Genomic DNA, 26707 nt, shown 5'->3' with positions numbered 1-26707 from the left:
CTACTTCCTTGTTTCTTATAGCCCTTATATTATACTCTAACATATATTATGCAGGACAATTAGGTGGTGCAGTGGATAGAACACCAGACCTAGAGTCAGGAAGATCTGAGTTCAAATTTGGCCTCAGACACTTACTAAGTGTGTGACCTCGGGCAAGTTACTTAATCCAATTTGCCTTAGTTTACTTATCTGTAAAATGTCTCTGCCAAGAAAATCCCAAATGGAATTATGAAGAGTCAGACATAACTGAACAACAAAAATCACAATCATAGTTATTTGCATGCAACTACCTCACCTCAATTAGATAATAAGTTCCTTGACAGCCAGGTTTGTCTCATTTTGTCTTTCTATTCTCTAGGGCTAAGCCAAATTCTTTGCTTAATATTGTGAAAAAAAAAAGTACTTCATAAAAATCTGTTGAGTTGAAATTATAACACCTGTGTAGCCAATCGAAATAAAATTTGTAGAGAATTCTACCACCAAGCAACCACAAGGGGTCACTATTGAATGACTTTTAGCTCTTTATCCTGGCACATACTGTACTTTCTAATTTTTTGCATCTTCATTAAGTAGTTAATAAAGGAAAGGATAATTTCTTAAATTAAAATACAGAATCTATCACTAAATTCTCACTATAATATCTCATTGTGGTATGGCAGAGGCTAATGATTTTTTTAGCCACAGCAACTCTCTAAGACTGCCTGCTTAGTTACAGAGGGATTAAGGACAGACTGAAGAAAAAGTAGTTTAAGTGTGGATCCATTAAAATAAAATTCAGAATGTCTTTTTTTTACACTGTAGTCCTTTTGACTCATATTTCATCGAGCTGATCTTATGCTTGTATGTGTATATTGTCTCCCTAACTGAATTATGAAATCCCCAAGGGAAAAATCTTTTGGTGATTTTTGTTTGTTTTGCTAGCAGCATCGCTATTATTAATAATTATAATAATAATTGAACTTCTATAATGACTCTGTGAGTCAAGTAGTGGAAATCCCTATTTTAGATGTGAAAAAAAAGTGAGGCTTAGAGATGTCCCTGGACTTTATCAAGGTCATATAGCTAGCAAGGGATACATTCTGGACTCTATCTCAGATCTTCTAATTTCAATATAACTGTTCAAGAATAGCTAGCACACATCATAAAAAATAGATTTAGGGCTTCTGGGGAAAGCAACAAATGTTTAATAAATGCTTGCTTAATTGATGATAGAATGAAAGTATCTATGCCTCCATGAAAAAATGCTCTAAATCATGACCAATTAGAGAAATTCGAATTTAAAAACTCTTGACACACCACTTCACACCTATGAGATTGGCTAACAGGACAGAAAAAGAAAATAACAAATGTTGGAAGGGTTATAGAAAAATTGGGACACTAATGCATTGTTGGCGGAGTTGTGAACTGATGCAACCATTCTGGAAAATAATTTGGAACTATGCCCATAGGTGTATAAAACTGTGCATATTCTTTGGCCTAGCAATACTGCTACTAAATCTGCATCCTGAAAAGATCAAAGAAAAGGAGAAAAGACCTACTTGCACAAACAAAAATTTATAATAACTCTTTTTGGTGGTAAAGAATTGGAAATTAAGGTTATGTCCATCAACTGGGGAAAGGCTGAATAAGTTGTGGTATATGATTGTGATGAGGTACTGTTGTTCTTTAAGAAATGATTAGCAGAATGATTTCAGGGGAGAAAAAGGGAAGATTTATATGAACTGATGCAAACTGAAGGGAGCAGAACCAGGAGAACATTGTACACAATAACAGCAATATCATGACAAAGATAAACTGTGAAAGAGGTAGATATTTTCAGCAATAGAAAGATCTAAGACAATTCTGAAGGGCTTATGATATAAAATGTACCTCCAGAGAAAGAGAACTAATGAACTCTGAGGAGAATATAATAAAGCATACTTTTTTTACTTTCTTTTTCTTGTTTTTGTATGTGTATGTTTTCTTTTGCAACATGGCTAATATGGAAATACATTTTGCATGACTTCACATGTATAATTGATAATTGCTTGTCTTCTCAAAGGTGGGGCAGGGGTGGGAGGGAAGGAGAGAATTAGAACTAAAAAAATTGAAAACTGTTAAAATTGTTTTTACATACATTTAGAAATATTTAATGAAATAAATTATATACATATGTACATATATATATTTAAGTGTCTATCAATCCTAGGTATAATATTTAGAGTTATAGAACTTTGAACTAGAAGAGACCATAGAAATGATAGAGTCTAATGCTCTTCAGCTTGCAAGTGAGGAAACTGAAGTACTGAGAAGTTAAATGATTTGTGACATCATATAACTAGTTACCAATAGAGCTAGAATCTTTGACCTCTCACTTTACTATTTCTTTCCCACTTCACCATAATTTCTTAATTCAAAACTTTTTTTTCTAAAACAGTGATCTATTTCAATAATTTTCTGATTTTAAGGAATGGTGAAAACGTTTTTATGCTGTATGTGGTGATGTATCAGATGTTTTTGGACTCGCTGGTGCACATACCTCTAATATATATTGTGTCTGTTTTTGTAGTTCTAAGACATTTGAGCTGATTATAATAATAATTAGCATATATATACATATATATAATTTTAATACTTGAGAAACAATTTACATTTCTTATCTTATTTTATCCTCACTACAAATCTGTGAGGTAATTAATATTATTTCCATTTTACAGAAAAAAAAACCTGAGGGTGACAGGTTAACAGCACCTAAATCTATACAGATGGGGTTGAAAAATGTTGTCATAAATTGTGATTGCCTAAATACTTATTTAAGGAGGATAGCATGTAAAACTTAGTGAAGATAGAGAACTACCATGCTGTGTCCCCAGTGGAAGAAAACTAATTCTGTTTAAACTTTTGTATGTTAAACGTCATTTGAAAGTTCCTCAGTAAGTTAGAATGACTAATTATGAATAAAACTGAAACTAAGAAAATTTCCTTTTAGAAAAACCACTGTCATATGGTTTTGTGTTGAAAGTATGTGCATTACCTATAGGAAGTCAGCTTTTATGTAAATCTAAACTTTTTGAGCTTTGCTTAGTTGTGTTAGGAAGGCATTTTCTTGTTTCCTGAACTAGAGTGATTCTGGATGGGGAAATGATAGAGTTAAACACTATCGGATTAGTTCAAGGGACATCAGTGCTTGACAGGAAGCCAACTTAACCTGAGTTTAGAACTGCTGGTAAATGCTTCAAGGCTTTCATTAATATAAAAGCTGAGGAAATAAGTGAGTAGGAAAAACAGTCTCCCTGTTGAATGAAAAAGAGATTTAAGAAGAACCACTGTGAAAAATACTTCTGTAATTATGGATTCAACTAACAGCAAAAAGAAGAAAGTGGTTGTCATTGGTGGAGGATTGGTAAGACTTTAGATCTACTTTTATGTTTTACTTTTTATGCCTTTATCATCATCATCATTATTGTAAACTTAAAGAAACTTGTGTATTTTTGTTGAGGTGATTTTATTTTATAAATATAAGTGGTACTACTAGTTTTGATTTTTAGCTACTTGGAAATAATGCATTATTGTATAATACTTTTATTTAAAGATGATCTTTTTTTTCTCCCTCTCTATTCTTTTGACATTTTGGTTTAGAATTCCCCGAAGACTTTAGACTGTTTCCTTTTGTTTTTGGCAATTAATACTACAGAACATCTAATTTTTGCCTTAAATTTTATTTTCCACATGGATTTAGGGTCTATGCATGTGTGGTTTACACAGTTTTACATTTAAAACTAAAAATAACTCAACACTATAATGGTGTCTATACAGAATTGTCAGATTGGCCGATCTCAATCAACTAATAAACCACAAAAACTTTATTTTTTAAAAATAAGATTAGATGATTGTTAGGTAAAGCTGATTGACATATTTATTCAAAACACTTGAACTTCTCATCTATAGGAATACAGCCTATATCTTCTAAATTCATAAACTGACTCATTCAATTCAAAATACTCAGTGGGAGCCCAGTAGGGGGGTGAAACTTTAAAATTTGTTTGTTTCATTTGAAATAAGCCCTTGTGAAATAAGTTCATTTAGTTAACAAGTACATTAGGATGTCTCTTTCTAATATTAGTCTGACTTCCTATCACTGTGTCTTGTTCATAGTAGGCACTTACTAAATGTTTTTTGAATGAATCAGACAATACTATAAGAAAACTTGTTATCTCAACAATGAACTCTTCTCTGGGACTTTGCAGAGTACCTTATTTTTCATCTGTCTAGTGCACTTCTCAAGTTTGAGAGTTATAGGATTGTAGTTATCTGGGTTTGTGTCTTGATGTTTGTCTTTTACTTAAATTTTGTATTTGCTGCCCCCCTCAAGCCCTAGCCCATCTCCAAACACAGGCTTTTGTATACTATTGCTGTTGTTCAGTTGTGTCTGACTCTGCATGACCCCATTATGGGGTTTTCTTAGCAAAGGTACTAGAGTAATTTGCCGTTTCCTTCTCCAGTGGATTAAGGCAAATACTGGTTAAGTGACTTGGCCAGGTGAATTATAGGTGAAAGAAATATTATAATGTTATAATTATAAACTGTTGAAGTTATAACAACTAACAGGGTTCATAGCACTATTTATTGGGAGGCCCTTGGGCATAAGTAGTAAAGACTGAACACATCTCTATGCTTCAAAGTGTATAAATCCTATGTGAATTGCTCTGTTTTGTTTGGTTACTAAAATACTGGTTGGTTGGTTTCCCTGCTTCAAGTCTTTCTGTACTTCTAGCCTCCACTGAGCTGTCAAAGTGATCGACCTAAAGCATAAGTCTGACCCTGTCACTCTCTCCGCCCCACCTCCACCCCATCCCATTCACTCAAATCAAATGGCTCCCTGTTACCTCCAGGATGGAATATAAAATGCTCTATTTGGCTTTTAAAGTCCTCTATAATCTGTGCCCTTTCTACATTTCCAGTCTAATTACACATTGCACTCCCTGCTTCCCACTTTGCATTATATTCAGCAATCCAGTGGTATTGGCCTCCTTGCTGTCCTTTCCACATGACACTCAATCTCTTGACTCTAGACATTTTCACTTACTGTGCCCCCTCCCTGGAACTCTTTCCCTCCTCATCTCCAAATCCTAGCTTCCTTTAAGTCTCAGCTAAGGCTTCATCTTTTGCAAAAAGCTCCCTTAATGCACTTAGTGCCTTCCTGTACTTAACAAAATCACTCCTGGCTTAGAGAAAATGGGGAAAATTTTATGGAAGTGGTAGCATGTGGGATGAATCTAGAGGAATGGTTGGTATCATTAATTTTGATGCTCATAAAGAATTAAAAAGAAATTAGTGCAGAGTCCATAATGACAACATTAGACCTCAAAGAGAAATTAGGTATTACTCTTTTGATTTAGATTTGGAAGGTGACCATTTAAAGCCAAGTGACACTCTCCTAGATAGAGTGAAATCATTAGTGGTAGCCCCAGAGTGTCCCATAAGGCTAGCACTTTGTTGATCCAACTCTCTAGTGTCTTGGACATTATCCTATATTTTTTTCCAAGTTAAATAAGGGGAAATGTAGTACATTAAATTATGATACATTAAATAGAGGAAATGTAGATGTGGTCTTGACTGAAGACAAATTTCAGAGAGTCCATAAATTAGGATGAGAAGAAAAATTACATTTTAATTTTTATTAACGTCTAACTTAAACTTAGTATTCCCTTCAATGATGATTGTAGGCAAGGAACCACAGTGGTATTTGGCACCACTAGACTATCAAAGGGGTCTATGACACAAAAAAGTTAAGAACTCCAGTCTAGAAATTCACCCTAGTCATTTGATACCTTAGGAATTTGCCTGACTACCTGGTTGGTTTGTTTTGTAATCTTGATAGAGCAGGAAAATTGAGGGAATCATATCTTTTAGGTACATTGAAATTCTTTGTCTTTGCATGTATGCATGTATGTGTATGTGTTGTTTTCCATTGTAACAAAAGATGCTGCTACTAAAATGATTACTTGTTAGTATGAGGATCTGCTGAAAAGATCAATGAATGATCTAGTCCAAAGGTTGACCTTTGAATCACAGCTGAAGTTGTTCAAACTCTATTTTTTTTTTTGCTTTTTTGGAGGGGGGAAGGTAGGGCAATTGGGCTTAAGTGACTTGCCCAAGGTCACACAGCTAGGTTTTGTGTTGAGTCTGAGGCTGCATTTGAACTCGGGTCCTTCTGACTCCAGGACTGGTGCTCTATTCACTGGGCCACCTAGCTGTCCCTCAAACTCTATTTTTAATGACTGTCTCTTAGATATCTGCAAGAAACCCAAACTCTGCTCAAAAAGACCTTAGTCATCCTAATTCATATACTACTGCTTTTGCCTTTTGGAAGTTTGCAGTTGAATCTCATATTAGTTACAAAGTCATATTTTTTGACTCTTGAAAACATTGTTTTTCTCTCTTTGCTATTTAGACATTACTCTCACTTCACTTTATCATCTGCAGCTGCATAAATGTCTTCCATTTCTCCAAACTCATTTATCTCAGTAGAATTGTTTCAAAAAGATATCCCTTTAGTGCTGGGAGACTGGCTACATCCAGTACCACCTCCTACATGAAACCTGTCCTCAACCTCCCCTTCTTCCTCTGAATTTTCAGTTTTCTTCTCTTTGAAATAATTTTGTATTTACTTGTACATATTTTGTATTGTACATATTGCTTCTGATAATCATTTAATATCATTTTTGAACCTCAATAAAGGCCAGAGCCTGAACTAGTCAATCAAAAGAAGCACCTCGGCCTAACAGATCAGAGTAAACTCAGAGAATGCCTTCTGTGTCAAGAAAGCCAGAGGGATCAGACCAGAGCATTCTTCTGTTAATGACTACCAAGGAAAGGGTGCCTTAAGCAGATACTACTTTGAATAATGGAACTTTTTCTTATCTTAATATTTTATGGAAATGCTATGTTTATGGCATGTTAATGGTAAAGAAAACACAGATATCTGGGGTTGTAATTTCAATTGACTCTTTGCCAACCAACTCTCTTATCTCATTGTATTTACCAACTATTCAATTAAGAAAATTATTTTTCTCATAATATGGTTAAACATATATGGAGATCATAAATTTGAATGATCAAATCAAATAGAGATCCTGAGTTGGAATTGTTTTAAAACAATATTTAAATCTTGTCATTCTTGTATCTGACAGTTGGAATTTATGTTTTGGCTACCGTGTAGCACATATCTGATAGCTTTAAGGGAATAAACAATATGAATTTATATATTTATGTGTTTACCTCCTTTAACCAAACTTTCAGGTCAACACTTCTTTTTTTTTTAAGTAACTTGCCCAAGGTTATAAGGCCAGTTATTTTGTGTGGGTGTTAAGTATCTGAGGCCAGAACCAATCCCGGGTCCTCCTGACTCCAGGGCTGGCGCTTACTCACTATGCCACCTAGCCTCCCCTGGGTCAACACTCTTACAGTAAAATGTAGGCTTCTTGAGGGATACAATTATTTTGAGTTTTGTCTTTGTATCCCCATTATCTGTCATAGTGCCTGGCACATACTAACCCTTTAATAAATAAATGTTTATTACATTGAATTGGCAATCTTGTCCAGGCCCTTGAGATTCAATATGGTTTATAGATAATTTTAATGAAAATGCTGAGGTGCTAATTTGATATGAACTGTGGTAGGCCAAGGTGTCACACAGATGGAGGTTGGATGCTACCACTGGCTTGCAGTCCTGCCATTAGTTTGATATGAATCTTCATGCAGTCCTGCCATTAGTTTGGTATGAATCTTAATGCCATTCAACAGAATATAAGTTCCTCTAGGGAAGGTACTATTGTTTTGTTTTGTCTTTGTATTCACAGCACCTAGCATAATGCCTTGCAAATAGTCAGTATTAGAAGGGTTCACTTGAAGCATGAGCTCTCTCAAGACAGTTCCTTCCACCCCTAGACATCTGTAACTGCTGGGAAGTATGTCCCCAACATCAGTTCCACATTGCCCAGATGCAACTTCTACCATGGCTTTCAGCTTAGCTCTCTAGTAGAACAACTCTGATCCCTCCTCCATGCGATAGGCCCTTAAATACATTTATCACTCCCTCACCCCACCCTATTTGTGTAATCTGTTACTTAATTCTATACAAAACCTTTGCAGATGACATTTCCAAGAATCCCCAACACAAATCTACCAGGATCATTACATTGAAATTCAACTGTAGTGTCAATGTTAATTGAAGAGACTTGCTAAAATTATAAACTTAAAGTTGTCACTGACTTCTCTAAGAAGGCTAAAGGAAACTATACAATTTTTACCCTAAATCTCACCTACATCATAGAAAAAGAAATTTAGAATTCCATAGGGAATGACAGATGTTTCAAAAATTTTAATTAGAAATGTATGAAACCGCATGTGAGACTATAACATATAATTTGGCAAAATTCACCCACACTCCCACTGTGATTTATGCCTCCCAAATCAGAAAAATTGTGTAGACTTCGCATGCTTCGTAGTAATTAGTTCACACTAACATGATGATGTTAATGAACTTTATAATTAGAAATATACAGGACACTTATAATCACTGCCTGCTTCTCATGCTATTCCTTCCACACAACTAGCATACAATCCATGTGCACAGCTATTGATATAGATGATACGAGTTTGAATGCACACAATTTTGTAGGTAACGAACATATGAATGAATGAAAAAACAGTTAAGTTCTTACTATGTGCTAACTGGGGATTGAGATGCAAAAGTGAGACAGTCCTTGCTGTCAAAAAACTAGCATTCTACCAGAATGGGAATAATAGCTTAGTAATGTTTTTTTGGTCTGGGGACACTGGGGTATTGAATGAATAAATAAATATAGCATTTATAAGCTATGTGGAAGTATAGGACAGCCTTCTCAGAGAGTGTTGATTTGAATATAATTCATGGGACAAGAGGCGGAAAGGGGTGGGAATCAGGGGAGGTGAGGGACCTCTTTCCTCCACGTGATAAGTGTGAATAGACAGGGTGGAAAATGACTGAGTTGAAGATGAAGATTCATGGCCCCAGGTATTTCAGAGCTGAGACTCTGGCAGCAGCAATAGCAGGTCACAAAATGGATGGGCTAAGATGAGGACATGCAGTCCCAAGGAGTTCAGAACTGCTGTTCCAATGGCATAGATGGTACCTGAAGGTCTCATTTGGAAGGAGAAGCAGCAGCTGCTGCAGTGGGGCTATTTTCTCCATCACTTGTGGTTCTCAATCTTGAGTGACTTAGGTGTACTTTACTTCTTTTTCCAGGAGGTGGTAATGGTAGTGGGTGGTGGTGGTGGTAGAACTAATATATGACATTTATATGCAGTAGTTCTTTAAAGTTTGTAAAGTTCTTTGCATATATTATCTTATTTGATACTTACAACAATCCTATAGAGGAGAGGTACCACAGATTTTATTATCCATGTTTTACAGATAGGGAAATTGAGACTCAGAAAGGTTAAATGACTTACTGATTGTTACATAGTAAGTTTTTTGCAGTGGGGACAATATTAAACTAACCATTTCTTTCCTTCAGTTTGCTTTCCCTACCTCCTTTTTTTCTTCCTTTTATGATGCCATCTGTGCCTTAAGCAAAAGTCTTGTGGGTTAATCACATAGTGTATCTTTTGACATAAGAGCCATTTCATAAACTAAATTGAACATTAATGGTAAGTCTCAGATGTTATCTACAGAAAGTGAAAAGAGGAAATAATGAGAAAATTTTTAGATTTCTTGTAATTCTTCTGGTCTTTCTTCCCACCCACAATCCCTCAACTTTGGCAACTGAACCCATGGGCTCAGTCATACTTTACCCTAAACTCTAGGAAGCAGCTTTGTGGCTTAGCATTATATTATATTTGCTGCTTATTCTTTTCTGACTTTGGTTCCCTAGTAGTTGGGTTCTTGCTTTGAACCCCAGTTGCACAAGGCACTTGTAAGATATGTCTATGCCCATGTAAGAGAGCTGTGTCCATTTGGGTTGTTTAGATGTGACTCATAGGTGCTATAGATGGAAAGCTGGAAAGCCCATCACTTTCTGGGGGAGACTATGATTTCTGCCTTGAGGGAGAACAGGAGAAGGGCTGTGGTATCTTCAAGAAGAGGGACTGGGCTATACTTATATCTATCTGCCCACTTCAGATATTTCTGGTCTAGGAGTACAAAAGGTTCAGAACAAAAGTCACTTCTATGGCCGCTCTTAAAGGGGAGAGTACCCTTAGTGTATACTCATCAGCTTAGCTTCTTTCCACCAAATATGAGTTGCATCTACAGCACCTTGAACAAATGGTGAATAGTGGATAAACCAGTTTATCCAAACAAGCAGCAAATAGAAATTAGATAAGTTATACAGACAAAAATATACTAGAAAATAGACAAGTGAACAAGTTCTTTTTATGGGAGTGACATAAGATCTCAGCTCCAACCAAGAGATAGGGCCTATTTTTACTCAAGGGAAAGTTCTCTCTCCATTGACTCAAGGAAGGCAAGTTGGATATCAGGAATATACTGAGGAGCCAGCTTCCCCTATGTGTCTTCAGCTTTCCCTCTCTTCTCCTCTGTCCAGCCCACATTTCTCCTTAAAGGTCTAGTACCAATTCCATACATACTTGGCATTCTTTCTGCCAATTTAGAGTCATTTCTCCTGTACATGCAACTGCATGCAAAATGCCACAGGTTTGGTCGAAAGTCCAGTTACATACACATTGTACACAAGTCCTCTCAAAACTGAATTTCCTATCCCTAAGCCCTTGTGACTCATATTATCATGACACTATAACTCTGTTCCTGATATATGCTGCCAAACTTCCCCAATACGTCCCACGATGGGCCTCTATCAGTTGTTGACTGCTTAGACTTCTCATCATCCTATTCCTTGCTCCTACTTGGAACTTACAATAATTTTGATCTTGGTGATCAACTGTCCTTTATTCTACAGACTGGCATTCCCATACATAGAATCCTAAGAATCTCAGAGTTAGAAGAGATCTTTGACAACATCAGAGCCAATTGCCATCCATTTTCAACAGCACCCACAATTACATCTTCACATGTTTGCAAATGGTAATCATGGCATCTCTAAGTCTTCTCTTCTCTCGACTGGACATCCCCATCTCTTCTCAATTTTCCCCATAGAATGTTGCTCTAAGTTTGCTTCTGATCCTGGCCATCCTCTTCTAAATTAATTCTAGTATCTAAGTGTCTTCCCCAATACGTGAAAGCACTCACTGAACAAAATATTTAGGCCAGAGTATACTAGAGAGAGACTGTTATCTTTCTTGTTCTCAGTGACAAATTAAGTTCCTCGGGGCCAAGAGTTCACCATTTTTCAAAAGCTATTAATATTATTCTATTTTTAACATAAAAAGAACATGTACATTTACAAATTCAAAGTTGGATTAAAAAATTCCAAAGTTATAGGGATATGGACTTTGATCTTTGATTTTATTAACATAGGGGATTGTCTAGGGGTGGAGGGAAACTTTCACTAAAGTAAGCTATCACCTCCATTGCAATTTATAACCATAGAAAGTTACCTATTAGATGTACTGAGAAGTTAAATGATCTGTGCAGTCACACAACCAGTATGTGTTAAAGGTAGCACTTGAACCCTGGTCTTAGCTTTGAGGTCATCTCTCTTTTCACAAGGCTACACTTCCTCTGACACAATAAGTTCATATTGATTAGAAACTTAATGAAATATATTATATAGATATAGATATGGATATGAATAGATAGATAGATAGATAGATAGATAGATAGATAGATAGATAGATAGATAGATAGATGAGATAAGGGACTGGGAAGCTCACTTAGAAGGGATGAGGGTAGTGAAACAAATGTTTATGGAGCACCCACTATATGCTAGGTACTAAACTAAGCACCTTACATTATAATGTTATCTCATTTGATCCTCCCAGCAACCCTGTGAAGTAGATAATATTATTACCTCCATTTTACAGTTGGGGCAACCAAGGCAGACAAATTAAGGAACTTGCCCAAGGTCACACACCTAGTAAGTATCTGAGGCTAGATTTGAACTCAAGTTTTCCTGACTGCAGGCCCAATACTCTATCTACTATAATACCTACCAAGCTGCCTCTCAGTGTTCTAGGTACTTTTCTAAGAAGCAGGTACAGAATGATGCCAGCCTCCCAATGATACACAGTGAGCCTGCTTCCAAGCATGTGTAATAGAGGGCCTTGCATTCCCCTTTGGATCACATACAGGTGGTCTATGACTATCTTTTGCCAGCATACTGTTTGGCAAAGAGGGGTCTTTTGATTGACTGCTGAGCCAGGACTGAGTATGGATTCAAAAGGCTCCAGTGTCTTGAACTTTAGTTTTGTTTTCCTCCCTGACTACACTTGAGTAAAGAGTTTGAATTACTGTTGACTTTTAGTTGGGAAAGGGGCTTTGGGCCCTTGCTTACTAAGAGCCACCACAAAGATGACGGTGGGCATATGGCCTCCTGAGTAAACTCTGGTATGGACTTCTGAACTTTCAAGCTGTCATAAGACCCTGCACCAAAGAAAAGAAAATTCAATAAAATCAGAGAAGGAATTTGGAAAGAGTAGATAGCCATTGAACGAAATAAAAAATCTTGATCAAATATTTTTCTGAATAAAATTAGAGAATATTCTCATACATAAAATTATAACACTATAGCAAAAGGGAGAAGAAGAAAGAAGACAGGAAAGAAACATAAAAGGAAAGGAAAAATTAGTATATAAATTAACTACTCCATTAGGCAGTATATAAAGTCATAACAAATTTGACTCCATTCATTTGTCATTAAATAATGGCTTGTTCATATAAAATCATGACATTAAACACTCTACAAAAAGCTACACATTTTTCTATGGTTTAGGATCTCTGTAATTATCAGAACCTGAAGAACTCCTGATCAAATACCAAAGTCCACAGAAATTAAGTCAATGGTTAGAGTAGGTGCTATCATTAAGCAGGTAAGGGACAAGATAAATTGGAGCTGACACACAATCTCAGGGACAGTGACCCAGATGACTGACCTTGGAGGTCCCTTTCAACTCCATGATTCAAAGGTGTCATAAACAAACAAGGGTCATTATGGAAAGGTCATGAAATGAGTATGTTGATCTCAGGTCAATAAATGGGGGTCAGGGACATAAGGGATTTTCCAAAATAGCTCAGGAGAAGAGCAAAGAGTTGGTAGGGTAGATTTGACAGTATTTGCTCACTGCCATGCTTCAGACTTTGCCATGGCCTTCATCTGTTCTCTCCATGTCCTGGACAATTTTTGAACTCATTAAATGGACAGGCATACTGCAGCGTGTAAAATAACAGTTTAAAACCTCCATTGTACAGTAAGACTCCCTAGTTTTCATTTCTTCACAAGCTCATCTGAACTGTGTTAACCTATCTTGGGGATCCCCTAGGGTAAGTACAATATTGCATACCAGTTGGGTAATATATCTCATTATGTTTTTAGTAATATAGTATAAGATCACATTAAGTTTTCTGACTAACGCATATTGAGTTTGGGCTGACTATGTCATTGCCCTGCTTTAGCTAGGAAGCTAGGTAGTACAGGGGATAGAGTGTTGGGCCTGGAGTCAGGAAGATGTGAGTTCAAATTCTGCCTTAGACACTTACTAGCTGGGTAACCCTGGGTAAGTCACCTAAACTTAGTTTCCTCAATTGTAAAATGGGAATAATAATAGCACCTACTTAACAGGGTTGTTGTGAGGATCAAATGAGATTTCTGTAAAGCACTTAGATACCATGTATCTGGTGCATAGTAGGCATTTGTATAAATGTTTATTCCTTCCCTCTTTTCCTGATCAGAAATGTTCAGTGACTTCCAGTGTTCCTTTAGAAGTTATAAACTCCTCAGCTTGGCATTCAAGGACCTTCATAGTTTGGTTCCTACATACCTTTTATTGTTGTTTGGTTGATTCAGTTGTGTCTGACCCAATCTCATTTGGGGTTTTCTTGGCAGAGGTACTGGAATGTTTTGCCATTTCCTTCTCCAGCTCATTTTACAGATGAGAAAACTGATAAAAATAGGGTTAAGTGACTTGCCCAGGGTCACACAGCTAGTAAATGTCTAAGGCTAGATTGAATTCATGAAGATGAGTATTCCTGACGCCAACCCTGGCCCTTTATCCCTTACACCACCTATCTCCTTTACAACTTGACTTGGCTGTATTCTTTGGTAGTACAGTAGATAGAATGCTGGCCCTAGAGTCCAGAAGATCTGAGTTCAAATCCTGCCTTAGGTACACTTCCTAACTGTGTGACCTTGGGCAAGTCACTTAACCTCGTCCTCAATTTCCTTTGTCTTTAAAATGGGGATAATAATAGTACTTAGGTCTGTGAGACTTAAACAAAATAACATATGTAAAGTACTTTGCAGACTTTAAAGCACTGCATAATTGCTAGTTGTTATTTCAGGAACTTTATATTTCAGTCAAACTGGACTGCTAAGTGATCTCTGAATCCATCCCTCTATGCATTCACAAAGGCAGATCTCTCATCCTGGAATGCATTCTTTCCTAATGTCTGGCTCTCAGGATCCTTGTCTTCATTAAAGTCTCAGTTAAGGGAATACCTCCTCTGTGAAGCCTTTTCTGTTACACTCTTCTTCCACCAACCTCCTCCCCCCATGTTATTAATGTTCTTTTCTTCCTCAAATAATTTTCTTATATAATGCAGTTATCCCATCCACATCGTGGGGGTTTGGGATATGGGGCACCCCCTTGATCTGGAAAATCTGTGCAAAATTTTTTAGCCTTCCCTTCATATCAGGAAGTCTGACTTTTTTCTTTTTCTTTTATGGGGTGTTTATCTTATTGTAAAATTTGGGTTAAGTATTTAGTCATAGGCTCAGTGTGTTGTCTGCTGGTCATTGTGTGTAACTTCAGCAAAACTCCCCAAAATTCCCATTTAATTTCTTATACTGACCCATGATATATCAAAAGTTGTGATGTGGAAGGGATAACTATAATCATTTGTGTACATGACTGTATCCCATCATGCCCTCCCCCATTGCCTTAGGCTTTGCACATTTTTTGGAGAAGCTGTACCTGGACCTGTCATCAATGGAGATAGTTCCTGGTGAGGGGAATACCTTAACCTCTCAATGCCCATTAGTTACTGCTCATAATTAATAGTTTTAGAAAGCTACCTAGTGCATTAAAGGCTAAATAACTTGTCCAGAGCCCCATGGCCTGTGTTTGTCAGAGACAGGAATTCAGTCTGAGTCATCTTGACTCCAAGATAAGTCCTCTATCCAATATATCACACAGGCTCTCCAACTCTGTGCTTTACACATGATATGCCCTTAATAAACTTTTGCTGAATTTAATGGATTGAAATCTTCTAAAAACCTCCATCCTTTTTGCATTGAACTACTCTCCATCCTATTCTTCTGTAAGTTTTTAATCCAAATGCAAGACTTTTTAGTTACACCAATTAATTTCCTTTTATTGGTTTGATATACTTGTAGAATACTAATCCAGCCAGCAAACCCATTAACTCTCTTTTCAATTTGTAAATTAGTAAAGATGCCTTGCATGTATTCATATGTCATTGATGAAAATATTGAACAGAATCTGGTCAAGGACAGAACCTTGCACAGACCATTAAAGATATCTTTCTAGACCAACATCAATCCATTAGTCTTTGGGTGTGGTCATTTAATATGTTACAAATGCTTAGATTTCAGGCTCTTACTGACTGTGCATGTCCTTGAAGAAAAAAATCTGGGCGGCCAGGTGGCTCAGCGAGTAAGAGCACTGTCTCCAGTGTCGGGATGACCTGGGGATCGAATCCGGGCTCTGACACTTAGCACCGCACCCAGAAATAATTGGCTGTGTAACCTTGAGCAAGTTACTTAACCCCGATTGCTCATAAAAAAAGAAAAAGAAAAAAATCTTAACAACTCTGCATCCCTGTTTCCTTATCTGCAAAATAGAAATATTGGACTGAGTGAAGCTTTAAACTTCTTTACAACTCTGAATCCTATGATATAATGACCTATGTTTTCATCTTTGTGCCCATTTCTCCATCTTGTCTGCAAGTTGACCTCTAAGGCCAAAAAGGTCAAAATCTATGATCTGAAGCAATATGATTTAGTCAAATTCTTTTTTTTAAATCAAGAATTTCCCTTGTGTTTAGGTAGGACTATGTGGCTAATGAGACCCCTTCCACCTCCCCATTCTGTGATTCTGCTTTTGTTTATTAGTTTCTGCAAGTCATTTGTTTTATGCATTTTTTGTGGGTTAAAATAAAGGCGGTCTGAGAAGCAGGACCTCCCCTCTGCTCTGGCTTCCGCCTTCCCCAATCCATGTAAAAAGTGGACTCTAAACAAACTTTGGAGCTGCAGAACCCACAAAATGTCACAGAGAAGCTAACCTCCCACGGAACCCAGCCTCACACAGAGGCTTTAGCCCCAGGGCAAGCCTGACCAGCCGCTGGCCCGAGGAATTCCAGATCAGTAGCAGCTGTGGACATTTCCAGATTTATCAACACATACATATGAAGGACAAAGTGAGAGGTCAGGGCAGTCTGGACTTTGGGACCCAGTAAGTGGGAGTGTGTGGCTTTTGCCGCTGGGGCAAGAAGCCGCTGAGACGCCTGCACAGCCAGCCAGCCACATGGCAGCTTTAGCTCCTGGCCTACAGAGTGTAGGAAGACCAAGCACCAGTCTGAGGGGTAATCGCTCTTGCTTTAACCTGCTTGGATCTGAATTGCAGTCTGGGGTGGAGGTCGTGGGGTGTGTGTCCAGCTTGCCAGAGGGTGTGGAGACCTCAGAGAGGGCACCCATCTAACACCTTGGCAGCTGAGAAAACCCCAGCAATTGGGACGAAAGCTCCCCTGTGTGGTGGAAGAGTCCTACTGTGGCAAAAAGCCCAGGGGTCAAGTGACCAAGGGGTGACATGACCAGGCAAAGGAAACAAAGCAGACAGAAGATTCCAACATTAGACTCCTATTTTGGGGACAAAAAGGAGCAAAGCATGGAACAGAAGGAAGACAGTGAAGTTGGGACTCCTGCACTAAAATCTTCAAAGGAAAATATGAGCTGGTTACAGGCCATAGAGGACCTTAAGAAGCAGATAAGAGAAGTGGAGGAAAAATTGGGAAGAGAAATGAGAACAATGCAAGAAAATTATGAAATGAGAGTCAACAGCTTGACTGAGGAAAATAACACCTCAAAAAATAGACTAACTCAAATGGCAAAGGAGGCTCAGAAAGGCAATGAGGAGAAGAATGCCTTAAAAAGTCAAATTTGCCAGATGGAAAAAGAATCTCAAAAGCTCACTGAGGAGAATCATTGCTTCAGAATTAGATTGGAGCAAATGGAAGCTAATGACTTTATGAGAAATCAAGATGCTGTTAAACAGATCCAAACAAATGAAAGAATAGAAGGCAATGTGGAATATCTCATGGGAAAAACCACTGACCTGGAAAATAGATCCAGGAGAGATAATTTAAAAATTATTGGGCCACATGAAAGCCATGATCAAAATGAGAACCTAGAAATCATCTTCCAGGAAGTTCTCAAAGAAAACTGCCCTGATGTTTTAGAACCAGAGGCCAAAATAGAGGTTGAAAGAATCCACCAATCACCTCCTGAAAAAGATCCCAAAAAGAAAACTCCTACGAATATTATAGCCAGGTTCTGGAATTCCCAGATCAAGGACAGAATATTACAAACAGCCAGGAAGAAACAATTTGAATATTGTGGAAACACAATCAGGATAACCCAGGATCTGGCAGCTTCAAAGGGCTTGGAATATGATATTCCGGAGGTCAAAGGAGCTGGGATTAAAACCAAGAGTCACCTACCCAGCAAAACTGAGTATCATGTTTCAGGGGAAAATATGGTCATTCAGTGGAATAGAGGACTTTCAACCATTCTTGCTGAAAAAACCAGAGTTGAATAGAAAATTTGACATTCAGATACAAGAAGCAAGAGAAGCATGAGAAGGTAAACAGGAAAAGAAATCATAAGGAACTTATCAAAGATGAATGAACTATTAACATTCCTACATGAAAAAACAATAATTGTAACTGATGAAACTTTTCTCAGTAATTGAAGGGAAGAGAAATACATACATATATATATATATATATATATATATATATATATATATATATATAATGTCTATATATGAGAGTATATGAGCATATGAAAACATATGTGAATGTGTGTATATATGTTTACAGATATACGTGGATAGAGGGCACAGGACCAATTTAACAGGAAGGAATGATACTTAAAAGTTGAAATTAAGAGGTGAGAGAGGAATATAATGAGAGGAGATGGGGAGAGACAGAATGGGGTAAACTATCTCATATAGAAGAGGCAAGGTAAAATGGTTACAATGGAGGGGAAGAATAGGAAGGCAAAAGGGAATGGGTCAACCTTATTCCCATTGAATTTGGCTTGGGGAGGGAATGAAATACACACTAAATAGGATATCTCACCCTACAGGAGAGTAGGGGGAGGAAGGGGATGAGAGGGGGGATGATGGAAAGGAGGGCAGGCGGGGGGGGAGGGAAGTTGGAAGCACCCACTTTTGAAAAGGGACGGGATCAAAGCAGAGAATAGAACAAGTGGGAGGTGGGATAGGAGGAAGGGAAATATAGTCAGTCTTTTACAATATATCTACTATGTTATTGTTTTGCATTAGCCACACATATACAACCTGTACTGAATTGCTTATCTTCCCGGTAAGGGTGGGTGACAAGGGAGGAAGGGAATGAATCTGGAATTCAAAGTTTTAAAATCAAATATTCAAATATATATATATAATATATAATATATATTATATATATACTATTATTAACACTATTTTACATGTAATTGGGAAATAAGATATACAGGCACTGGGGCATAGAGATTCACTGGAAAAGTCGAAAGGGGTATGGGAGAAAATATGGGACACAGCAGATTGGAGGAGGGGATATCCTGTGGGATTGCTATTTTGGGGCGGTGGGTAGGGGAAAAACGGGGAGAAAATTTGTAACTCAAAATCTGGCGGAAATGAATGATGTAAATCAGAAGTTAATAAAACATTTGAAAAAAAATTAAAAAATAAAGGCTGTCCTAAGAAGGACACTGATAGACCAGAGAGTGTCCAGAGGTAGGTAAACAGGACGATGAAATACTGATCAGAATTCCATGTCGTATGAGAAGCAGTTGAAGGAACTGGGAATATTTAACTGGAAGAACAAAAGACTCACAGGGAACATGACATAATTTTTAAAGTATTTGAAGACAGGATTAGACTTGTTTGACCCTAGGGTTTAGAAACAGGAGCAAAGGGTAGAAGCTACACTTAGACGAATTTAGGGTTTTTGTCAGAATAAAATTTTTTTTAAACAATTTGAGCTATACAAAAGTGGACAGTCTGCCTTAAAGATATGGGAATTTCCCCTGTCATTAGATATCTCCAAGCAGAGATAGGATAATCAAGTGGTGGTTCTTTTCAAATATTTGTTAAACTAGATTGACAGTGATATTCCTTCCCTCTCTCAAATTATGTGATTCTATAATTCTATATCCTTTCTATAGAATTTCCTTATCTTGAAGGTCAGTTACCTCTTAAAGAGAAAAATGGGCTCACCTGGCATAAATTGTTCCTAAAGAATCTACAGAGAGGCAATGTGGCTTAATGGAAGGAGGAAAACATGCATTTATTAAGCACCTACTATGTGCCAGCACTATGCTAAAAGCTTTACAAATATGATCTCATTTGATCCTCACAACAACCCTAGGAGGTAGGTGCTATAATTATACCCATTTTACAGTTGAGGAAATTGAGGCAGACTGAGGTTAAGTGACTTGCTCAGTGTCACACAGTTCCTAAGTATCTGAGATCAGATTTGAGTCCTGGTCTTGCTAACTTCAAGCCTAGCACTCAATCCCTTGTATCAGGTAGCTACCTAATGGAAAGAATACTAGACCTTGAATTAGGGAGGATATGGATTGAATCTTATCAAGTTATTTAAATGAGTCTCACATTTCTCATCTATAATATGTAAGTAGTAATGTTTATATGTCTTATCTCACAGGGTGGTTGTAAAATTCCTCTTTTTGAAAATGTTTGCCTCCTTTCTTGCGGCACATCTCTTACTCTCCACTGTTCCTCAAATGTCCTAGCAGTGGTTTAGCGATCATCTCTCTAAGGTCCTTCATTGCTGTACTTCCTATGCCCTACTCTCTTAACAGCTCTCATTTGCTATCATATTTATGCAGGTAACTTCTAGATCTAGGTTTCCAGCCCCACTCTTTCCTTTGAGCTTCAGCCCCTAGTTACCTGTTGTGCATTTCAAACCAATTGGCCTAGGCATCTCAAAATCTGCTAAACTGAACTCATTATTTCCCCCCTCCACCACTTTATAAAGTCCAACCTCTTCCAAACTTCCTTACTTCTGTGAAGGCATGATCCTCACTCCCACCTCCCAAAGGAGAAGAAATGGGGGTGGGGTGCAACAAGGGGCTCTTTGAATCAGATAAATTCCACAGGCAAAGAACCAAGTGGTATTTACTTGTTACAGGGAAATACAGCATTAAGCAACTGAATAAAAACCCAGAACAAACACTGGACTTGATGTTAGAAAATCTTCGTTTCAGTTCTAGCTCTGACCTCCCTAAGGCTCATTCCCCACTTAAAGGGAGGATAAAAGGAGGTAATCATTGTGTTCTCTACCTCACAGAGTTGCTATGAAGAAAGCATTGGTAAATAATAAAGTATATGAAAATATGATCTAATATTATAATAGCTTGGTGAGGGCAGGCAAGTAGCCTCAGAATGGTACAAGAGGGAGGATACATACATTCTGCTAAGCTGTTTGTTTGTATAAGTAGCTCATAAGTCATGTGGTTATGTCTAGAAAAGTACTTACATGTGAAAATTAAAGTTAACAAAAACAAAACTAATGGATAACTGTTTGTTTTGCAAAAGTATTCACCACATTATTCCTTTAAAATGTTTCTTCATCCATCTAAAATTATTTTCTTTAAAAAAATTAAAATTACAACCAAGTTTTCTACAACTTCTATTGTGTCAACTAAACTAATAATAATAACATATTTCCATAATGCTTTAGCATTTATAAAATTCTTTATGGGATAGGTAGTACAGGCCTTATTATCCCCATATAACAAAAGAGTAAACTGAGGCCCAGACCCCATGCTCCAGTCTCCAGGTCTTATGTCCTGTACTCACTGCCCTCTATCATACAGATATTATGGCATAACCATAGTGGCTTAAATCAGAGGTGTTAAACACAAGGTGGACTGGTAGCACTCCTGAGGGTAGATTAAAATGTAATTGGGATGACTTCCAAGTGCCGATGGCAGAGAGAAGGAACTCCCTGGAGCAGCTCTCCCAAATAACTTTGAAAAAACTCCTCAGAACCAATTTAGGAACAGGTGGAAGCAATTTACTAGCACAGCAGGAACAATCTGTCTCACTGGAATGGCACAGAAGCCTGGTGAAGGATCAGCAGCAGCAGGCTGCACATCAGGGGGCCTGCAGTGGGGCTCTGAGCCCCAGGACAATCGATGAACAAGGCCCCCCTCCATGAAAGACAGTAGTCCCAGACCAGCCACACAGCAAAGCCCCACCCCTAGTGGAGACCACTGGCAAGGCCTCACCCCCATTGTTGACTAGTAGCAAGGTCTCACACCCAGAGCCATCCAGCATCAAAACTCTGCCCCCAGTACCAACCAGCAGCAAGACCCACTCTTCTGGCTGGCCAGCAAAGAGGCCTCATCTTCATATCAGCAGGAAGGCTCTATCCTTGGGGCAGGTCAGCAGTAAGACCTTGTCCCCAGGGAAGGCCAAAAAGGAGGCTCCACCCTCCAGTACAAACCTGCAGGGAATCTCTCTGCTCTGAGCCTCCAACCCACCTAGTACAAACTAGCAGCTAGGCCCTGAGGCCCAGTGAAAGTCAACAGTAAGGCCTGAGAACCTTGGGACAGTGCAGGACCAGAACCCAGCTCTCACATAAAAGTACAAAGTCACAAAATAGTCAGAAAAAATGAGAAAAAATATTTTTTTAAAGAACTTGACTATAGAAGGTTACCATGGTGACAGGGAGGATCTGGGCACAAACTTAGGAGATGACAATAGTGTGTTCATGTGAAAAAAAAAAAAGTGGGTTCATGTGAAACAGAAGCTGGGTTTGGGCTGTGTCTTGAAGAAAGCCAGGAAGAGGTGAGAAAGGAGAGCATTTCATCCATGGGAGACAGCCAAGGAAAAGGCACCAAGTCAGGCAATAGAATGCCTTATCCAAGGAAGAAGAAAACTACTGGTGTCAGTAGTTTGTACATTATATGAAGAGGAGTAAAATGTAAGATAACTGGAAAAAAAGGAAGGGGCTTGATTATATAGGGTTTTAAAAGCCAATTGGTGTGACATATTTAATTTTGATGACTTAAGTTTATTTTCATATCAAAAGCCTGTAGAAATATGAAAAAAAAATTCTCTTTACTTTTAGGTGGGTGCATTAAATGCTTGCTTCCTTGCAAAGAGAGGTTTCCAAGTTGATGTCTATGAAGCTAGGGAAGGTAAGCAAAAAGTCATGACTCTGGTTTTGATTCTTGGTCTTGCCTATTTTTCTAGACCTCCTTAATGAAAAGGAAAAAAAAGGAACTATTACTGGGCTTTTAAATTCCAAAAGTCTGTACAAAATAAATATTATTAATATCTTGTTTAGAGAAATTATTGATTTCGAGGATTTGATTTTGAATTTGCAAGCTTCCCTGAAAACATTTTTAGTTTGCTATATGGTATATCTTCTACCACCAACTACATTTACATAACCTGGAATTTGTTTCTTGTCTTAGATATTCGAGTTGCAAAATTTGTCGGTGGAAGAAGTATTAATCTGGCCCTTTCTCATAGAGGACGTCAGGCTCTTAAAGCCGTTGGACTAGAAGACCAGGTTGGTTGTCGTCTGTTGTTTCCCTCGGGCTTGTATAGTCCTCTACTAAAGTCCTCCTCTTTTTCCTCCTCATGGAGTGGAGGTAACCCTGGATTAATTCTTATACCCACCCTGTGCCAAAAGGGTATAAGATTTGTAAGCTTCTGTTGACTAATTATTATTATTTGTTATTAATGCTAATGATAACAATAATAATTAACAGCTTCCATACAGCACTTTGAGGGCTGCAAAATGCTTTATATGCATTATGTCTTAGGGAAAAGCTGGAAAGGCTTTGTGTATAGGGCCAGTGATGAAAAAGATGTCTGTTGTCCAAGGGAAGTCTAGCTAAATTGGCTCATCACCAGGAAGGTCACTAGGTGATTAATTTTTCAGCAATAATTCTTGATGTGTGTCATCTAAGTTCTGTAGAGGTTGCCATCCATATTGGGGGGAAAAATCTATTGTTGGTCCTTGGAGTAAATAAAAAGTAGAATTTAACAATTGATTATCTTTCGATATCACTGGATCCTAGATTTATACGGGTTTAGAAAATTGTATTTTACCCTTAGATGCCTAGGACTTGTTGCTTCAGTACTTTAGAGACCTGTGATTTGATTGATGTATGTTTATATTTTTTTTCTGGTGGAGCCCACAACCTTGACATACAGTCTTCATGAGTAGCTGTTGCAAAAAGAACTCATCTGACTCCAGCCTACTTAACCAACTACATTTGATATTACTCCATTTTCTGAACTCTGGATTCCAACCAAACTGGCCTCCTTCCTGTGTCCATGCCTTTGTCTAAGTTGTCCCCCATCCATGGAATGGTCTGCCTTCTCATCTCTGCCTCTTAGGATCCCTAACTTCCTGTCAGGCTCAGCTGAGGTGACACCTCCAATGACAAGCTTTTTCTAATTACCCTTGCTTGCTCATGCTCTTTCCTACTTTAAATAATCTTGTACTTATCTGTGTACATGTTTGTATACCTCCAGCAGAAAGTGAGTTTCTTGAAGGCAGAGAGAATCCTTAGTTTTATCTTTGTGTCCCTAGGACCTAGCACTTTACCTTAAATATAGCCACATATGATCAGTGATCAGTGAGTCAGTGAACACTTTTTTGGTGACGGGTTTCTTCAAACAAAGTTGATTGGTACTCAAACCTACAGTCAATTGTACCCACATTTAGAAGCCTCTCCAGCTTTTTAGGGCTTACCCAAATTCATGTTCATTGACCTGGCCTTTCAAAACACCTCTTTAGCACAACGAGTTATCAGTGTGAGGCAATACCAACTACCTCCCACTAATACAAAGACTGAACCATAGAGTAACACAATCACAGAGGTAAAACAGAAATCACAAGCCATTTACTCCAACTTGTACCTGAATAAAAATTTCCTCTGAAATATCTCCAAGTAGTGGAACTTGATTTCACTTTTACTAACTCTCCTACTATTACAAAATCTTATTACTAAAATAAGGTAATATTTAAATAAAAGTAAGGTAAAAATTGCTAGGGGCAATATAATTGTGTCTCAGGCTCACATAGTTCCCTACAACCACAATCACAATCACTCTGAACCCCTAGTTAGAAAAATAACATTAAGACCTTTGACTCTCTCTGACTTAATTTACATGTTTATTTATCTCTAGTTAACTCCTGGCTTGTTTGTGATTGTGGCAAAATCCAGAAATGATTGGGTAAAGAAGCATCAAGATATGCTAATAGACAGGCACTAGGAAGGGGAGTTGGAAAAAAGAGCAGACCTTTCTTGGAACTTCCCTTGATCTGTGAGAAGATACATACAACTGGTAGCCTCAGCTCAAGTCTTCTGTTCCTAGCTGCTTGTGGGGCCCATGGTCTCTCTTTTGTTTGTCCCAATTCTGCTTCCTCTTTCTACTTTCACTGGTTATCCCATATTTCCTGTTCTTTCTGGCTCTCTTTTTGATTTCCTCACTCCTTTCTCTTTGCTACCAAACCCTCAAAATCCCTTCCTGGTTCTGAAAGAGCTCCTGCTTTTTATATAAGCTCCTTCAGGAGAACCAAGTTTCCCATTCATTCATTAAATGAGGTACTAGGGGCCATCCCTTGACTCACTTCTTGAAGAGGCCTATTCACTGAATGGGAATTACCTCACTCTAAATGAGTACCTGAAAAGGCCTTAGCCTAAAAGGGCCAGGGTCTCCCATTGCATCCTCAGTCATCTCCAGTCATCCTGATGAATATCAGGTCATTGGATCCAGATGGCTCTGGAGGAGAAGGTCAGACTGGTGACCTTGCACAGCCTTCCCTCACTCCAATCAAAGTCAACTGCAAGTTATGTCATCGTTTCCCTGATGCCATGGTCCTCTTCAAAAACGAAGGACAAACATAACTCATGTGCTATAAATCAGTCAATTCTTTATACTAGTTTTATGAAAGAGATTTGAAAACCAGGATTTGAAATCTATTTGATAAATTTTATGATTTGAAAAATAACTTAGTCATATCTGATTGTATAGGTTGTATCCCGTGGAATTCCTATGAGAGCAAGGATGATTCATTCTCTCTCAGGAAAAAAATCTGCAATTCCTTATGGGACAAAAAATCAGGTAAATTTTCCCTTGAGATACTTCCTTGCATTATAGTTATGTCTAAAACCTAGAACTTATTAACTTTGGTTTTCATCCTTCTTACCTTAGTATTACCCAAAATATAACACTTATCTGAACAACCATAGCACAATAATAATAATAGTTGATAATAGTGGTTCAAGGATTGCAAAGTTTATATATAGATACAGATATTTTATCTCATTTAATGCTTAAAACAAGCTTATGAGGTAAGTACTACATGACTATTATCATACATGCTTTAAAGATGAAAAGACTGAGACTCTGAAAGATTGAATAACTTACCCATGGAAATATAGCTAGTGTCAGAGCCATGATTTCAATAAGTACTGTGCTTCAAAGTAAGCACTGTGGGAAGATATGTTTGTTCCAAAAGTGTTGTCATTGCACAAAATGTTTTTGAAATTGCTTGAAGAATATCTGTCTCTCTATTTCTGTCTGTCTCTGGCTGGCTGTCTCTTTCATACACACACAGAAAATCTCATATTATAGTCATATTTCCTTTTTTTGTACTTCAAATGACATTGCCTATTTAATTACCCATTTTATTCCTTAAATTTCATTCTGAATGATTTTTATCAATTTCCAAAGATCAAAACCACTTAAAAAGAACAAAGATTTCTACCTCTCAGGATAATGTGTTACAATCTTACCATAATCAATCTTAAAAGAAAAGTTAAAAATCAACATCTTCATAATAAGTTGAAAGTAGTTATTTTGAAGGAGACACCACTCATTTTATCACATAGGTTCTGTTATGCTTGTTTAGAAATCTGTTACATTAATTTATCTGCCTTGTATTATATATATATATAAAACTTATACACATATCTACATATATGTGTATAAATATATGTATTCATATCTCTATTAAGGGTTATTTTTATAAGGTGAAAAGATTTTTCTGGGCTAAGATTCTCACTCCCTCTCCCTCTGGAATTTTCCCTTTGTAATGTGGGCATCACCAATTGTTTGGAACCATTACCCTTCTTCTCCTCCAACTAGGAGTGACTTTCTCTCTATTCAGCACCTTCAGCTGTATTCTGAGGAGGGGGGATGGGGACATTTCTTTGAGCCCCAGGTGAGAAGATCCTCACAATCTTCAACAGAAAATTAATTTCTTCTTCTTCTTCTTCTTCTTCTTCTTCTTCTTCTTCTTCTTCTTCTTCTT

General features: G+C 37.7%; 1 protein-coding gene across 1 annotated transcript in view; it reads left to right on the top strand.

The window, feature by feature from the left end:
• The first annotated feature begins 3041 nt into the window (after positions 1-3041).
• KMO (kynurenine 3-monooxygenase) overlaps positions 3042-26707 on the top strand; it is a 60821-nt gene continuing 37155 nt past the window's right edge. Inside the window, exons 1-4 of the mRNA XM_069064477.1 lie at positions 3042-3382; positions 22499-22568; positions 22848-22945; positions 25426-25515. Of these exons, the coding sequence (XP_068920578.1) occupies positions 3329-3382; positions 22499-22568; positions 22848-22945; positions 25426-25515 (312 nt within the window). The 5' untranslated portion in view covers positions 3042-3328. The remainder of the gene's footprint in view (positions 3383-22498; positions 22569-22847; positions 22946-25425; positions 25516-26707) is intronic.

This window comes from Petaurus breviceps, unplaced genomic scaffold, assembly GCF_028583685.1.
Source record: "Petaurus breviceps papuanus isolate PSGF00001 unplaced genomic scaffold, PetGlider_PUasm1.0 90633, whole genome shotgun sequence".
NCBI lineage: Eukaryota > Metazoa > Chordata > Mammalia > Diprotodontia > Petauridae > Petaurus > Petaurus breviceps.
Note: the sequence above shows the minus strand (reverse complement) of the source record. Positions and strands in the feature narration are given on the sequence as shown.